The sequence below is a fragment of the Ammospiza nelsoni genome, chromosome 8, assembly GCF_027579445.1.
Source record: "Ammospiza nelsoni isolate bAmmNel1 chromosome 8, bAmmNel1.pri, whole genome shotgun sequence".
Taxonomy (NCBI): domain Eukaryota; kingdom Metazoa; phylum Chordata; class Aves; order Passeriformes; family Passerellidae; genus Ammospiza; species Ammospiza nelsoni.
The window spans coordinates 29,440,080-29,457,707 of record NC_080640.1 but is presented as its reverse complement, the minus strand read 5'-3'; the positions used below and the strand labels follow the sequence as shown (position 1 = coordinate 29,457,707).

At 39.4% G+C, this 17,628-nt stretch overlaps 1 protein-coding gene across 2 annotated transcripts in view; it reads right to left on the bottom strand.

Annotated features, from left to right (window-relative positions):
- ARID5B (AT-rich interaction domain 5B) overlaps nucleotides 1-17,628 on the bottom strand; it is a 113,290-nt gene that overhangs the window by 51,601 nt on the left and 44,061 nt on the right. For both annotated transcript variants that reach the window (XM_059477343.1, XM_059477342.1), the window contains one exon: nucleotides 14,276-14,506. In XM_059477343.1, the coding sequence (XP_059333326.1) occupies nucleotides 14,276-14,506 (231 nt within the window). The remainder of the gene's footprint in view (nucleotides 1-14,275; nucleotides 14,507-17,628) is intronic.

Here is a 17,628-nt window from a genome sequence, read left to right as displayed (position 1 = left end):
CCAGCTGTGACAGCGTTGGCCCTGAGAATATGTCAACCCATGATAAAAACCAATCTTCCAATCCTAGACCAAGCACTTAATTTCAACCTTTCTGATGAAAAAAAGAGAAAAAAAAGAAAAAAAGGGCAAAAAAAAAGACCAAAATCCAAACAGACATATAGCAGCTGTGGGCTGTTACTGTGGAAAAGATTTCCATTTCATTTAAATGGCATCTTCAAGGGCTAAAAAAGGCATGAAGGACTTGACTCAGTAGAATGAGACAATTTTGTGTGAGGTAAAAGTTATGCAAGAATTAAAATGCAGCAACAAGTGGCAACCAGGGGCAATGAAGGGGTGGAGCCAACCAAGGGGCTTGCCTGGAGCTCAGACCCATGGCCAAATGTTCCTACCAAAGGAAGCAGGAACCTCATGCATTCTCTAGCTGCAGGAATGCAAGACAAGGCGGCAAAACTCTCTTCAGCCACTAAGGAGTGTTTGTTGACTTCCTGTAACCTATTTAACCATTGCTATCTCGCTTTGGTTGAAGCTTCTGAAACTGCAGAAGTCCATCCAACTGCAGCCTCCTACTCCTGCTCTGGCTGCATGACCCACCTACCTCATCTCTGCCTTTGACTGACGTGCCAATTGGAGCTTGTGTTTGCTACTTTGGGACTGTCTGATTTTCATGGCTCTGCACGCTTAGACCCAGCCAGGACAGCCCTGATGCCTTCTCCAGCTCACCTGAAAAGGGAGCTGATGTTACTGCTCATTCATCTTGGCTGCCTTTGCTCTCCCGAATATTTCTGATGGTTGCTAGGCAACTATTGTTGAATACATGCATGAGGCATTAATTGTATGAGCACTTTAAAAGAGGAAAATTCTTTAAAACTGAGGACATTGCCATACCAAAAATAGGATATTTCTTTTATGAAAGGCAACACTCGTGGCTGGGAATGTTGAAGGTTTCAGTATGTCAGAGGCCAGATGAGTCACTCAGATTACTCACATGCAGCGCAGCACAAAAGCAGCATCTCAGCAGACCTGGCTTTATTATAAAGTATTATTTTAAATTAAGTGCTTCAGATCTATTTTATCTTCTGACTGCTGTCATTGGGATATCACAGTCCACATTTTCATGAAATTAATTGTGTTGGGTCCAGCTGCTGTTACAGTGTTGGAAGGTAGGGAGTGTATCAATTCAGTACCTTCTAAACCAAACATGGCACCAGCAAATACTCCTCTTTGCTACACTTCAAAGAGATGCTGCAGTCTCACTGCTGATCCTAAGTGCTCTGTGCTTCTTACCCATAAATGTGGATTTCATTTTATAGGGTCTTTTTTTCCAAAATACATTCCAATGTCATGATCAAGCTCTAAAGACAGTAAACACAGACTTCCATAAATTGACTTAAACTTCTAAACTAAGCAACTGCGAGGATTTGCAGCTAGGTAATTTTTAGGGGGGGTTGTTTTATAAAAAAACCATCTCTACCATAACTAAACATTCACAACGTACACATATTCATCTTAATTACAGGCTGCCTTTCGAAACAACCAGCACCAAAAACCCCCTGAAGAACCATCTTTTTTGGCAAATGAGTACAACGATTATGGTTCATTGCAAAATCGGGATGCTATAAAAGAATGAGGGCAACTATATTGCTAATTTTAAACATGGTATTCTGAGCTAAGAGCTGCTCAAGACCCTGGGAACAACCTTTTCCATTTTGCAAAATTGTGCTCTACCTCTGTGAAAGCTCGTAATGGGACACAGGCTTAGCTCATCACAGTTCAGCCGAGCTTTGTAAGACTTGAAGGTGAAGGGACTTATTTAATCAGGGAAGTGAGAAGTAAAATCATCAACACCTACTTAAAGTAAACATGCCACCCCACAGCAAACAGCTGTTTTACACTGGAAGCTCAACTTCCACTACAGTTGCAAATCCAGAGGGAAAGACAGGAGGGTGATGACAGAGCTGGAAGATCGCACCACACCTCTCTGTTGAAGCAGCAGCAGTGTCTGTGAATGTCACTTACGCGAGCAGCATGATCACCATTAGCGTTTTCACATATTCTCTTACCCCTTCTCTGACCTGAAACTGCTAATTTCAAATAAATTCATTCTCTTCTACTATCCATTTGTTTCTAACACCTTCTTTTTAATTAACATCTTTTTAAAGCTATTGTGAAGTTAAGGTGACCAGAGGTGGTTGTGAAAGACCCATCGGGGAAGACTCATGAAGTAGATACTCAGATGACCTTGCAGTGTGTTGCCACACATTTAAATGACACGCTACTGAGTTACGTTTTCCATTCTTCACCTGAGGAGACAGCCCTTTGCAGAAGTTACTAAAAGTGACCTAAAATTCTCCCTGAGCTGATCTTCTGAAAAGAGAACAGGCCATGGATTGATCAGGCCCCAGAAACCAGAGCAGAGGAGCACACTGCCTGATCGGTGCTCTGAGGCACTCAGCTGCTCATGGTGGATGGAGCCAGGGAAGGAGAACAAAGATGATGTAGGCTATTAACAGCCCCCTGAGTGGATCACTGAAGAGACTGATGTTTAGCTCTTAACACACCACATTTCCTCCATAACCCTGCTCCTCATTCTCCTGTCCACAGAACAGACACAAAGCTCTGCCTTGTTTAATTAAGAGCACAAGCAAATTTTTTGAAGGTTTGTTTTATTGTATAATGGACACAAGATCCAGCACAGTCTAGCCTTTACAGGTCTGGATGCTATAAACCACATTTATTAATAAAGTTACAGTTTTTGAGGCCAGAAGGAATTAGGAGGATACTAGCACCTTGTTTACCTTCTGCAGATACTGCCTATACAGCTGAATGACTACTGGATGAAGAGTACTGGACTACAGTATCTCTTCTTTGAGTAAGGATCCTGTCTTTTACAAAGCAGTCTTGATTTAAAGGATTCAAGTAAAAAAGAATCTATGCTACTCCTAGCTAAGTTGTTACCATGGTTAATTACCCCTCGCTGCTACGTAATTGCGCCTTCGTTTCATCATTAATTTATCTGCTTCCACTTTGAAGCATGGGGTCTTGCTATGTCTGCCAAATTACAGAGACCTCTACTGCCACAGGTCTCTCATGAAGTACTGACAGAATGATTGGGCCCCTTCTTAGTCTTCTCCTCTGTGCACTAACTGGAGCAACATTCTTTAGTCTTTCACTTAGAGGCAAGTCTTCTGTCCCATGAACTGCTTTTTGGGCCCTTCCTTAACCCTGTCCAGTATTTGAATATGCAAAGGAATCAGAATCAGGTACAAAGGTAAAAGTAGGGACAAACATTTCTTCCAAAACACTTCCTGCACTTCCATGTTCCTCTACAAGCCCATAGTTCAGAATAATACATTTGAGTATTAGTAGTGCAGTTATTCCATGAAATTGTACCACTCTTTTTGCAGCAAGCTATCATCATTTGACTGACTAACCAAAAATGTTAGCTCTTAGGGGGTTGATACTGATTTCCTCTAGCATTAGAGGCAGGAGCAGTAACACCTCTCTATTTTTTCTCTCTATTCCCTGCTTACTAATCCAAGAAGCAGATCTGCTCTCTTATTCCAGTCAATTGGTTATCTATCATTACCCCAAATAATTTATACCATTAAGACCAACACGACAGCCCTGAAGCATATGGAAATGCTGCCAGATCACTAGAAGACCAAGATACACCTGTATCTAATACCAAGGAATAAACTTCAGCTGAAATGTAAACTATCAGCACTTAACTCACCTTTGGCCCATCATGGACAATATATCAACTAAAAAAATTCACTAAAAAGTCATAATTGCCAATGATAAACCTACACAAAAAATCCACACTACTTCTTTTATTAAACTTTGCCTTCACTTTCAGGACATATATAAAAACAAGGTCCTAGGAAGAAGCTACCAGCATCCACTGGCTATGGACACATGCAAAAAGTGATTGCTGAGGTCTCTTAAGCTATTTGTGTAAATGATAAACTAATTGCCCGTGATCCGTTTGATCAGGTTTACAAAGATGCTGACAGATAATGAGAACTTAAACAGCACTATTGTCAATAGAGAGAAAAAGCCCTACTCTGGATCCCCCTCAATGCCCTCCCTTGATTTCAGAGAGAGAAAACTATAGGAAGAATTTTAATGACCTATTTTGCCTCTTTTGCAATTTGATTTAAAAGCAAATTCACAAAATCCCAGCCACGTGGAATTTACATTCTGCAGAAGTCTCACCCACCATCAATTACAACTGCAGTGTTTAAAATTTTAAAAGAAAACAAACCCAAACCTGAACAAAACATTATTTTTCAATTCATTTTCTTACTCTGATTTCTCTCCACATTGCATCATCTCCCAATTACTATGATTTTGCTGAGTGTGCCAGTTTCTTAAATACACAGCTATAAAATGTATGGACTAATTGTTGAGCAGAACTGAAGAGCTATTAAAACTGCAATAGTACAGCACTTCCAATGGTAGTCTATTATTTCTACATGATTGGTTTTGTACAGTCCAACTCATGCAGTGAAACTCTTAGATAAATTAACTCCTTCGTTTTGACATAAACATCAAAGGGAGAATTAAAGGAGAACGAACATTATTTTCTGCTGCTATTTTAGACCTACTGTTCATAACATCCACGAATGTTCCTGGAAAGTTACAAATTATTTAAATTGAGAAAGCCATTTGCTGTTTTATCAAGTCTGTAATACACAAAATTTGGCTCCAAAATGATCTCATTTTCCCATTTCATGTTTCCCTGTCATCCACATGGTAGAGCATGTTTACAGAACTTTATAACTATAATATACAATTCAGTCATTTCTAAACAGCCCTGTAAGAGTAAGTCTGCAATGTACACATTTTAAAAATTACTTAGTGAACACCAAACCCCTTCCCAGCTGTTTTAAATTTTGAATTTCCCAATAAATGAATAACATACTAAAAAAGCAAACAAGATCTGACATTATTTAGTCTAAGTTTCTAAAATGGCATAACATCTGTGGCTAAAAACAATTCTGAATAACTATATTTAACTAGAGCAGTATTCTTTTATTCATAGCTCATTTTCCTTACAGACTAGGGGATTTAATGTGGTGTTCAAGCACTTCAAACATTTCTTTTAATTGTTTAGTCCTTCCAAAAGCCAAACTGCTGCAAAAAGGGGGAAAATGTTCACTCATATCTTTTATATATATTCATGTGACCAACCCATGATCTCAGTTAAGTGCCACAACTGTTCATTAACACACATCACAGCCCCCCAGTCAGCACTGCGAGCTTTGAAACCATGCCAGAAGCAGGGGCTCAACAAATGGCACTTTGACCTTTTCACTACTAACTTCAATCTTTATTAAAATCTCTCAGACGTCAGCTCTGTCTCTCTCTTTTACCATCTTTTATGGGCTCCTGAAATACCTAATATTCATTCATTAAAGGGAAAAGTTTGTTACATTCTTACATAATGATAGATTCCCCTTTCACATGCAATCGGCTTGTGAAATGCCTTTGATTGAAAAAGAGAACGAAACACCCCCTCCCCCTGCCAAACAACTCTAAATTCAGAATGCTCACTCACTTCCAGGGAAATCAAGCATGCTGCCTAATATTAAAAAATCTCATGGCATCCATGGCAAGTTTAGCTCCGTTTTATGTTCCCCTTATTAAATTTCACTTTAGCAACACACAAAATCTTCACCCCGCTCTTTGCTTGCTTTTCCAGTTTCATGTTTGCATCTTTACTTCCTTAGTCCAAGCATTTAAAGGGGGACAGAAACGGAATTTTTTTGTCCAGCCGTTTCAGTTCCTTACAATAGAGTCACCAAAACCAGCAATCCCATGGAGGAAAATGCAACTAGAGACAAATAGAGGCTTTGATCATTTTGATGGTGCTCAAGCATAGATTTGGGGGAGGACAGAGAGAGAAATAATGATTTTTTCTTTTCCTTTAATTTGCCTACCAGTAATTAAATAATTACACATTAAGAACAACAACAACAACAAAAAAAAGAACCACAGAGAGAGTTCTCATGAGTCATTTATGTGTTTTCATTCTTTGTGTAAACTTTCTGGCACACCCTATATGCTTAATTTATTGCTTTAAATAAGTAAGTACTGGAAAATATGTATAGTATTTGGAACCAAGGGGAATGACACATTAATTCGAAGTTTACTTTGCTTAAGTTTGCGTTTTCCAAATTTGAAATGCAACTTCAAGGAAACCTAAAACTCACCTTCAACCTCTGATTTCTCTCCCCCTTCACCCACGGATTATGCAGAAGGTATAAGCTATTCATTTAAGCAGCACAGTGAAGTATCATCATTAGGTGGCTTAGTTGCCTGGGATACTCCTATCAGCCTGACCAGTAGGGAACCTGGGAAGCGAGAGCTCCAAAGGGGGGAAAAGTAAACAAAGTAATGAGTAACAGTTACAGCTCCTTAAAATGTGTACATTAACCTCGCTATTGGGAAACTATTTGCTTTTTAGAGGCAGCACCCTCTGATTGAAATAATGATAAATATTTTGGAAATTCCATCTCAAGTCAAAATGAAATTACCCGAGTGTACTCTCAGAGAACAAAGCTTTTTAGTATACCTTCAAATGAACTCAGGTAAGTTTACAAATGGTCTATACCTAAAAGACCATTAGCTAAAATTGCATTTGTTTTTATTGAAAGACAGCCTCAAGTGCTGACATGTAATATATGACATGGGATACATAATAATACTGTTAAACCAGTTCTGACATAATATTTCCCTAGGCATAATAACCACAAATGACTGCTTTAGTTAAGAACTAGCCAGAAAGAAAATAGATCCACGTAAAAGTAGCTTTAACCGTAAATACCTCAACAATATTTTATGTCACTTTGTAAAAAAGTTAAAGGAGTCCCATAATAATTAACAACAAAAACTTCATGTTCTTTACTATTGTATAGTGGTTGTGAAAGGTTATTTCATAGTCCCACAGCTGCCAATGCTGTAAATTATGCAGGCACCAAGAAGCATTAAGGAGAAATAATAGCAATTTAAACTAAGGCTGACGTAATTCATGATAAACAGTCATTGGAAAATATTACAATGTTGTCTTTTTTGAGTGGGTTTAATCAGAAGAATGTGACCATATTCTGACACAAACCACTCCACTTTTCCATTGTACGGGAACGGGGGCCCTTCCCTGGCCATAAAGGTTTCCCTTGCTCACTGCCACTGCTGAGCCCCAACAGCTCAGGGACAGCTTGGGTGCCAGTGGGACTCTGAGACACAGCTCCAGAGTCTGGGCAGGCCTGGTGGTCCAAGGGAGGCACAGAAACCAGGGGAACAGTCAAACAAGGATGCACTAATGAAGGCATATGAGGCAAAAGAGATGGCTCCAGACTATGATGGACATGGCTCACAACCACAATGAACACAGCCCATCTTACTTTTTGCTATGATCACAAAACATGATTTTGATAGCTGAATTGTAAAACCAGCCATCAAGGGGAAATCTTATAAAGAAGGAATTAGTAATGTACATCTACAATCATTTATTGAATGGACACTAATAAAGAGGATGCATGTGTAGGAGATGACAAAACACACGCTATGGGTTACATTTATCAGGCACAGAAGAACAGCTCACTTGCAAACCCTCATTTGCTGGAACTACACATTAATTCTCTGCTGAACTCTTGTTTGGTAAAACGTGTAAACCCCAGAATACTGTCACATAGTCACTAAGCTAAAAAATACACTGAAGTTCTGGGACACCGAGGGAATGGGCAGAAGCAGCTTTTCAAGCAGTACCTGCCCTTCCACTCAGCATCTGCCGCCTTCCTGAGGGCAGCAGGAACACACAACCCAAATAAAATCAGTGTTCTCCATCAAGGAATTTTGATTCTGTAGTGAAAACAAATCTATCTTACTATTTATCCTGGTTACAACTATGGTTGCTAGTGAAAATGCACTAAAAAACCAGAAAGGGGTGGAAGCTAACAGCATTTGTTTCCATTGAAGTTCTTGCAGACAGGAAGGTATTTTATCTTACTTTACCACATATTACTTGTGTTCACTTAACAGCTTGCTGTTAACATTGGGTGAGATTCTGTCTTTGGTTAACTGGTGAAAATCTTGAGTAACAGCCTCAGAAGTGCATAGAGTTATGCTGGATTTACGCCACTAAGGAAGGCAGAATGTGACCCCTTATCAGCGCCTTCTTGCTTTGAGTATACAAATATTTTATGCATTTCAATGAGTGACAGAATGCAAAACTTGCAAATATTTATTTTTAGCTGTATGGGGAAAAGGCAATTAGAGCTAAAAATGTTAAGAATGAAGAAATCACTTAACAGAAGCAATTATGTTGGGCACATAAACAGCTCTGCCTTCAGACATTTTATTCAAATGCAGCAGAGCACACTAGAAAATATCAATTGTTTAAAAAAACCCCTCCAAATATTTTTTCACAACTGAAAAATCAATCATTATAAACAACATCTGGGGATCATTAATATCTTGCTCTACAGTTGAATTAACAAAATAAGAAAGAAATCTGACCAGAATGCAGAACATTTCCAGATTCACTTTCTCAACCTAAAAGCTTGTGTTTGCAGAGGTGGGGTGGAAGGGAAGAGGAAATGTACATTTATCTATATTGTATATAGCACTATTATGCATTAATCACTACTTCCCCTCCAGCTATGTCCTGTTTTTGTTTTGAGAGACCTAAAATTTGAAATATTTAGCTAAGCCACCCTGCCCAAGACCTTGGAAAAAATTTGCATATTTTTCAGACTGTTGGAGATGCCACCGTAAAGCTCCATCTAAGGAGCTCCCAGTATCCATGTTAATAACAAGTCTCCATACTCCTCCTATTGCTGTTCTGAATGTTTTAAACATTCCAGTTTTTGCAGAGGACCACTAACACCAATCCCACTCTAATATCACTTCTGTATAAAAACAAAGAAGCCCAAAGCATCTATATAGAAATTTCAGGTTTTTCTGAATTTCACTGCTATAAATTATCCTGCAGGTAGCCAAAACAGACAACAGCAATAATGCTGATACTTTACATCAGCTGAAAAACTTTAAAAAAACACCCAGTCAGCTCAAATACAATTTTTGTACTGGAGCTAGTTTAAAAAGAAAAGCCAACTTTGAGTCACACAAATAAAATAAGTCACCAACAGGAAAACTGTATTTCATTTAGACTGAAAACATTCTTCCGTCCTTTTTTTTGTTTGTTTTAAAGACTCATTCCCTGCCAAGGTTTTATTTTGTTATGTTTTTCCCCCAAACAACTGATTTTATCTGCGAGTCACAAACTTCTGTAAACTAAGATGTACACTGAGAGCAAAGACCAAATTTCAGCTATACCAAGAGCAACGGTACCACTCCATACCCTGGAGTGACCAGCTTCCATGCCACGCCACAGAATTTTTCTGGCATATGACCCATCCCTAAAAAGTCCTTTCTTCTTCATAATGCTGCTCTTCCATGGCTTCCCTGGCCAATGACAGGGAGGGTAAGTCTTTCTGAAATTGCTGGCTCAGAAACTCCAGCAGCTGGGAGCACTGGTAAGTCACCCCTCATTCCCAACCACTCCCTGCCAGGGCTGGAAGTGAGACAAACTGCATTCTCCATTGTTTTACAGGGAGAGATGAGCTGCTGAAGGTTCTGAGGTTTGCATTTTAATGCAGATAACTTTTCCCCTAGCAAGCAATATATTGTTAAGTTTGGTTTGGGGGATGGGGAGAGATAAGAGGGACCTGCAATTCCCTTTTGCACATGGATTTTTTTCAATGAACAGTTTCCCTCTGCATTGCTCGTGTTATGGCCAAATGAAATGGTTAATTTTTCAGAGAAAAAACCCCTATATTTATACCACAGTAGGTTGTAGTTCTCTCACATTTTGGTATTAAATGTTTCATTTAAAAATTGGGTTTTACATGCAAACCCAAAACCTTCTTTTGGGCTTGAACATGTGTTTTGAGTACTCCAGGGACCAAACATATTGTTAAACGGCATATTGGACCCAGCATGCTGTAAAAATAATCCAGAATGATTTAAAATTTACCAAACAGGTTTTGAAAATTGAGAAGAAATAAGGTTTTCTCTCACACTCCTGTTTATAGAAAAAGCAAGCCCATCCTCACACAGTGAAAGACAGCCTTTGGATTCATCTTTAGCAGACAGGATTTATAACATTTATCTAGCAAAGTACCATGAAAAATCGTTCTGTGTGAGATTTTTCACCTGGTGAAGCTGATGGAGCTGAAACTCACAATCACCCAGACCACAGCTGGATCACAGAAAGATCCCGGCTCATTGATGAGCCCTGGAAGCCACTCCATGCCATGGAGCTGGCACAAGCCTGGCAACTGAAGTCACCTATTTTGGACAAGCAAACACAGAGGACATGTACTGCTCTAGCAACAAGTGCACACTGATTTATGCCCAGTGACCTTCAGATACACCTGAACACTCACAGGCAGCTTTGCCTCCAGCTAGATCCGTTTGGTCTGTAATGAAAATTATTAGAAACCTAATTTTTTCATTCCTTCTCTCCTGCAGCACATATGACCACACAGCAGATGCCAGTAAATGATATGCATTTATGGAAGTTATTCAGTAGCAGTAACCCCAGAGACTGATAAATGAAAAAGATTTTGAAAAATGTCTTGAGTTGAAGAGAAATGAATGTTCCTTTTCATTGCTCATGTTCATTTCATTATCCACCTGGACTGCTTCACACTGGTGAGGACCTCTAATTGCTCTTATTTCAGGAGAGGGATATGTGTGCAGTTGGACTGCAGTCATAGCCAGGAACGTGGGCTATCAAGATATCCAAGCATGGTTTATGTCTTCTGCCTTCTGAACAGAAGCAAGCCCTTGAGCCTATTTGCATTCTGGAGGGGAACCCTCCAAGGCAGTTGGATTAACTAATCAGTGGTTATATCAACAAGAATGGGAGCAGGAAGCTTCCCACTCACAGCAGCCTTCCCTCTGTAAATCCAGAGCAAGTCCTTCTGTGGCAGGCTGCAGAGAAAGACATGCAAATGTTTGAGCCTTCCAGCTGCTGAGCCCTTTCCTCAGCAGCCTGCTCCTCCAGCAGCCTCCTAGGTGGGATGCTGTGGCACAGGGAACCAATCAGAGGAGAATTACAAGAGGACCATGCAAGAAAACAGATCCTGAATATTCCTGTCCAGAGCACTTGGGTGCATGCCATGCAGCAGCGGGCACAGAGGGCAGAGGCAAGCACAGGCAGTGGTGTTGGGAACACCTGTGGCTGGAGCTGGAGGGGAAGTTTAGCACGGCCTGAGCTCACAGAGGCTCTATGGAAACACAGAACATGCACCCAGGACTGCCCAAAGCCTTGCTGCTTTCCTCCCAGCCATACCTGGGGGAGCTCACAGATAGCAGCTACAAACATCTGCTTTAAAAAGTCCCACACCAAAACAACATTTATTGTCAACAAAACTTAATTCTTCTTCCTCATTTTCAACTTTATTTATTTTTGTTAAACCCTACAAAAGAGAGAAAAATAGGCAAGGAGTATGAGAACAAGTCAGAGCTCAACAAATTTTTTTTTTTTTGTTATAAAGTTATAATGAAAGTAGAGAGAATATTTTCAGGAAAAACATTTTGGCCTATTAAAACTGCCTAACAAGGACAATAGCTTACATGCTGGGGGTTCTTTGTAAAGTGTTTCTCTGTCTCATTTGTGACATGCTGTATCTGTTGCAGTACTCCAACATACAGAGAATGTGTAAAAATGGCTTCAAAAGCAATGCTTCTGAAGAAGACTTGGCATCCACACTGGAAACCAGTGCCCCAGTGCTTCCCCCATAAAGACATCAGGAGAATGTATTTCCCAAATTTTGTATTTGCTTTAGAGCTGGGAGAATTTAAGGTAAAAATGGTGAAATACACACTCCTATCTTGTTCCTTCTGCACACTTATTTCATTTGCAAGGTAAGAGAGGGACAAACCCTTAAAAGTACATGTGTCTGGGTCTCCTTATAGACACCTTTTCAGAATTTTAGCCACCATTTTTGTAATCTGGTATCCCCTTAGATTTGACTGATAAATACCAGTGCCTTAGAGTAATCTATTTATCTACTGTACCACCCTGCCTGTGTTTAGCCTTAGCAGTCATCACCTTCCCCATGTGACATCAATCTACATGGTATCAATGTAAACTGTTTGTATAATGAAGCGTTGTACATTTTATTGTCCTGCCAGCAAAGAAAAGGATAAACTTGTACTTTGCCTGCTGTCTTCAACAAAGGTAGCATAATTGACACCATTCATTTCGCAATGCAGATATGAAACCACACACTGGCCAATTTTTCCTTCTTTAAACAGCAGGGCTTGCAAGTTTTACATCATTATTTTCATAATAAATACTTTTAAACTGTTTTTTTGGGGATTTTTTTGTGGCTCTTTTTTTTTTAAATAGGAATTTTTAAAAAATCTGCTTATTGAATCAAACTAAATTTTAAATACACATTATTAATTTCTATGGCTAAGATTTCTGTGGCTCTGGTTGATAATGAGATAATTGCCTTGCAAAGGTCAAGAGAATGGCATAGTTTGCTTTCAGAGGCTGAACAAAGCACTTGCTATGGTTCACTAAGCGTAGTTTCTGCATCATTCCACATCTCTTTGATTCATCTATTACTAATATTCCATGATACACTTGCATTATGGATCCAACTATTTCAACAAACCTGTAATCAAGGAATGACCCTGAATAAAATACTCCACAGAAAGCAGATGGTAGGCTCATCAAATGCCTTCAAGCCTAAAATAACCTTTCTCACATAAAAAGGATAGTCAATTACAACTGAACTTTATATTCTGAGCTTGAGCTATAAAAACCAACATGATACTATTGTGTCATTGGACCAAACTTCCAGGGCATTTAATTCATTTTTTTCACCATCCCCATCCCCTAAGAGCAACCAACACTTTTATTCATAGTTCATTCAAAACCTGCAATGTTTTGTGTGAGTGTGAGCAGACTTGACAGTTTGGGCCAGATTCTGAAAAATCTTGACAGCACAAAACTAAAACTACTCCCAGCAGTCATGTGCTCCAGTGACAACTGGAGGGATCTCCTCTGCCTTTTGGGAATGGAGGGGCAGAGCAGCAGAGCAGCACTACCTTACAAAATGCCCCAATGCCACCAGATGAGTCAGGGTTTCTCTGCTGTTACAACAATGCCTGAGCTGGGCACCAAGCTCAAAGCCAGTGTGTTCCAGTTCAGAAAAACAGGCAGATGACTCTCCCATCAGAAATATTCCCTCTCACTCTCATTATTAAATGTTTAAGGGCATCAGCAGACTTTTTTTCTCTAAGAGACTACAGGAGCTTCCTTGCAGAGATGTGGGGGTCTTGCAAGTAAAGGTGTACTCAGCACCATGCAGACTTTGCAAGCATTAGCCACAGAACTCATCCATCTGGTGATATGGGGCATAAAACTTAATTCTGTACAGGGCTAAAGAAACTACACTGGACCCATGACTGGGTGTCTACACAACATGCATTCTGCTACATATTCAAAGCACACCTGCTGTCTTGGGATGATCTGACACCAAAAAAAAACCCTGTGTGAAATCATCTGGTTGCTATCAGGTGTCAAATCTTGCAGTCCTTTCCCCCAGTTGTAAGAAGCTGCATACTCCTTTAGAGCTGCAGAGTATTCTCTATGCCTCTTGAATTAAGAGGTCACCTCCCAGAAGTATCTCTGCACTCATAAAATCAAGCCCCTAGCAGTGGCAAAGCCCATGTTGAACAAGCCCACATTCCAAGATGACCAGGAACACATCAGCTACAGCTGACACTCTTACAGTGCCTGGGGAGCATGGCTGATGAGTGCTCTGCAACAGCAATGGGGTGTGCCAGGACTCCCTCCTATTCTGCATCTTTTAGCATACTGCACCAACAATGACTTCAAAAAACTAACACACACTGTAATGCTTCTGGAAGACAGGCTACAAGTGAATGGTTAAGGTAGATGAACTTCAAACCCAGGCAAGGTATTGTTTCACTCAGACCCAGTCACTGTGCTACACTCCACCCATGTAACATTATCTTTGTGAACTCAAGTTGTAATACTGAGATCACCAGTGGCCAAAAGCCTTCAGTCTTAGAGAATAAAGAGCATATTTGGTACTGATCATTTCAATCATAAATAGCATTCATGGTTCACTTCAAAGGAATCACATCTTCCCTTTGGAAATGAGTGGATAATTATAAGAAGAAAAATGTCTTGTGAGAAAAAGAAAACAGCTGTAATGGGACTTACCAAACTCGTCACATATACTTTCATTTTCTATTAGGGTGGGATGATCAAATGTATCCCGACAATAGAAGATTTGGGGGTTCTTGCTTGTCACTGCAATTCCTCCAAGGGCTAACACGAACTGGTCTGTCAGTATGGACGAGGGCTTGTCCTGGATGCGCTTTAGCATGGACCGGTAGCGACAGTACTGTGGGTAGCTGAGAATTAAAAGGTTTGAATCTTCATCATCCTCACCTGGAAAAACAGAAAAAAATATTCTTAGTATATCAGAAAAATACAAAACAAGAACTGTGACTCAAGTATTTCGGAACAATTTATTTTTCTGAAGTAAGTTAGTCTTTCTCAAGACACAACTTTTATGGCACAGTGGGTCTGGAAAGAAAGGTTAAAAACCAGTAATTTAAAAAAAGTTTATTAAAATAGGTTATTTTCTGCCTTTCTGTTCAGTTTTCCCATACTTACTTACAGGGACTACCTGGATGAGCAATAAAACACTGCTCTGCTGAAGTTGGCCAAGGGCCTTAATCAAAGCGTTCTCCATACTTTGCCAATTTGGCTGCTTCAATAGAAATATAATCTGTAATTTTTACTCAGCTCCCCATACAGCTTTTCTATACTCATGTTTACATCAGTTAACATCTTTTAAAAACAATAATATACAAGGTTCAGAGCATACAGCTATTACCTCTCCTTTCCAGTCCCTGACACTGGCAACTACCAAAGGACCTCCGGGCCAGGGAGGTGGGTGACCCAACCTGGTCATTGTTGCTAAACCCCAAGAGGTGGAAGCAACTTTCTGCACATTAACTGCAAATGCAGCAGGACTCAATAAAACTCCTACAGAGCACAACAAGCAAATGAATTTTTGAACAGCTTGTGCTGCTGGGCTCAAAATATAAAGCAATCTAGACCTCAGAGCTTTCCATTCCTCTATGGTTTAGATGATATCACATATGAAGGTGGCAGATTTTGAAATAACACAATCAAGTGTCATCATATAACCAGAAGGAAAGCTAAGAGGAAAAAAAAAACTCAACTAGGGATACAAACATGAGAAATTACTCATTTGCAGGTATGTACTCAACATCACTTTTTATGCTCATTTATCTCCTCAGGTACCTAACTGAACATGACTTTCCAGGCATGCCAATGAAGACAAAGCAACAGCATTCACTTTACGTTTTCTGTTCTACTCTGATTACTGAATAACTCAGCTATTTCTTCTGCCAGAGACAAAAGGTCTACTATTTAATCCCATTACCAATACTGAAACCATTCTTACTCCTAAAGTAAAAATCACTTCAGACATTGAAAGAAAAGTCAGATCAGTTCTCCCCAACTAAATATGATGGCACAACTCATCTAGATTCAAGTGAGGCAATGAAAATGTTGACACATAAAAGGCTAAATTTTAAGAAGTCTCTGGAAGCAGATATATCACCTAGAATGTCATCACTGCAGAGGAATGCAATGCTGTAAAAAAAAACTCAACACGACAGACAGACTTGCATAGCACTGTCTTTACTAGCACAGCTCCTGAAAGCCATCACTTTTAAAAACTCAACTCTCACCAGTACCCTGACATAGGTCAGGAGATAAAATTGTTTGTGTTAAAAAAAAGAAAATAATTAAATAAGGGTTATACATTTTGGTAAACAGCACTGGCATTTTCTAAGAAAATAAAATTGATGGCCCTAAAACCTCTTTTGGCCAATAAGGATGTGGTCATGCTTTTCTTTGTTTCAACAAGTATCCCATAAGCCTACACAACAGCACGACTGAGCCAATTGCTCCTGGGAATAATGCTCTCTCTTCTTTATTAGGAAACTCTAAAAATCAGATCAGGAAAAGTGTTCTAGGAATTAAGAAGCACATGATCCGTCCTTTAACTCCTTTGAGAGTTGCACGTACGCCTGCCTGACGGTTATTACTACTTTATACCTTTGTGCAGATAGCGCCGAGCTGAATCTGTCGATCTGACAGCACTTTTCTTATGCCAGGATGTGGTCAGCTTTTTAAACAGGGTGTATATAAATGTATGTCCCACGTGCCTTTGTAGTAAACCATTAGTTTCTAGACAAATGTGCTGCAAGTCCCTGTGCAGAATTACACAAACTTTGTACCCCTGACAACTGACGACTTAACTCAAACCCCCTGGCATAAATTAAAACCAAGTAATTTTTACAGGATCACTTTCATACATGCTTGTGCAATTCCAATGAGTACTTTGTGATGCATTTGTTTCCTTTCCTTTTTTACTCCAGGTTCAATAGATACATCAAAGAATGAACAAAGGCTGAATAAACTGAAAATTTGCTTAGTGAAAGACAAACACAGTGTTCCTGGAACAAAGATTTTTTCCTCAACCACGCCCACATGAGAAAAGAGAAATCAAAGCAGACCAATCCCTAATAAAATGCAAGCCCAAAGACGAACTATTATTTGCTTTTATCAAAATCTCACACGTGCCATTTAATGGTGGACTTAGTGAATTTTGCAAGTGTTTTTCAGAAGTATGATCAGAAAGAGTTTACTCTTAGGAGAAGAGAAGCTCAAAACGTGGATCACATTCCATTAAAATTAAGAAAAACAACATGACTTCTATAAACATACAACTGAGACATTAGGAAACCAAGATGCTGTATTTTCTGAGTTTCATTTTAGATTCCACAGACAGAACATGGTAAAAGATAATATCTACAGTATTCTGCTTGTGAGGCTCAACTGAAATTACTCTAATCCTATGCTTATATCATAATTGCGTGGTTTAATAACATCCTCCAACATCAACTTTTCATTTATTTTTATATTTCAGGGCTGAAAACAGAGAAACTGTAATTAGGAAGCAAAGTTCCACCCCTGCCTTCCAAGCACTGCCTATATCTGCAGAGATATAATCCAACAGTTCCCTTTGTCAGGGGTAAAGAGAGCTGGGATTTGGCACAGCCTGGCATTTATGTTGGATTACATGTTCTTCAAGTTGTCTTTGTAAGTAAGAGATGCATGAAATGCCAAACACAATGAATCTATGCAAGAACTGACTTTTCAAATCAGCACAACCATTTTTAATATGTAAGGCAAGACAATTAAAAGCCCCAAAAGAAAAAAAAAATAAAGCCTGTTAAAAGGACGAATTCCTAACAAATCCATCTAGAGCCAGAACTATTTACAGAGAGAGCAGAGAAAAAACCCCTGTAACACGCTTTTTGTTTGCTTGTTTCAGAAACATCAGCCTATAATGTTATTGCTAACTGCCATAATCTACCCTCAACATCAGTAAGCATTATTTCTCTTTAAAAAGACCTTCACACCAGGATTTTATAGAGCTTGATGGAAAAACTATGCATGTTCCTTCC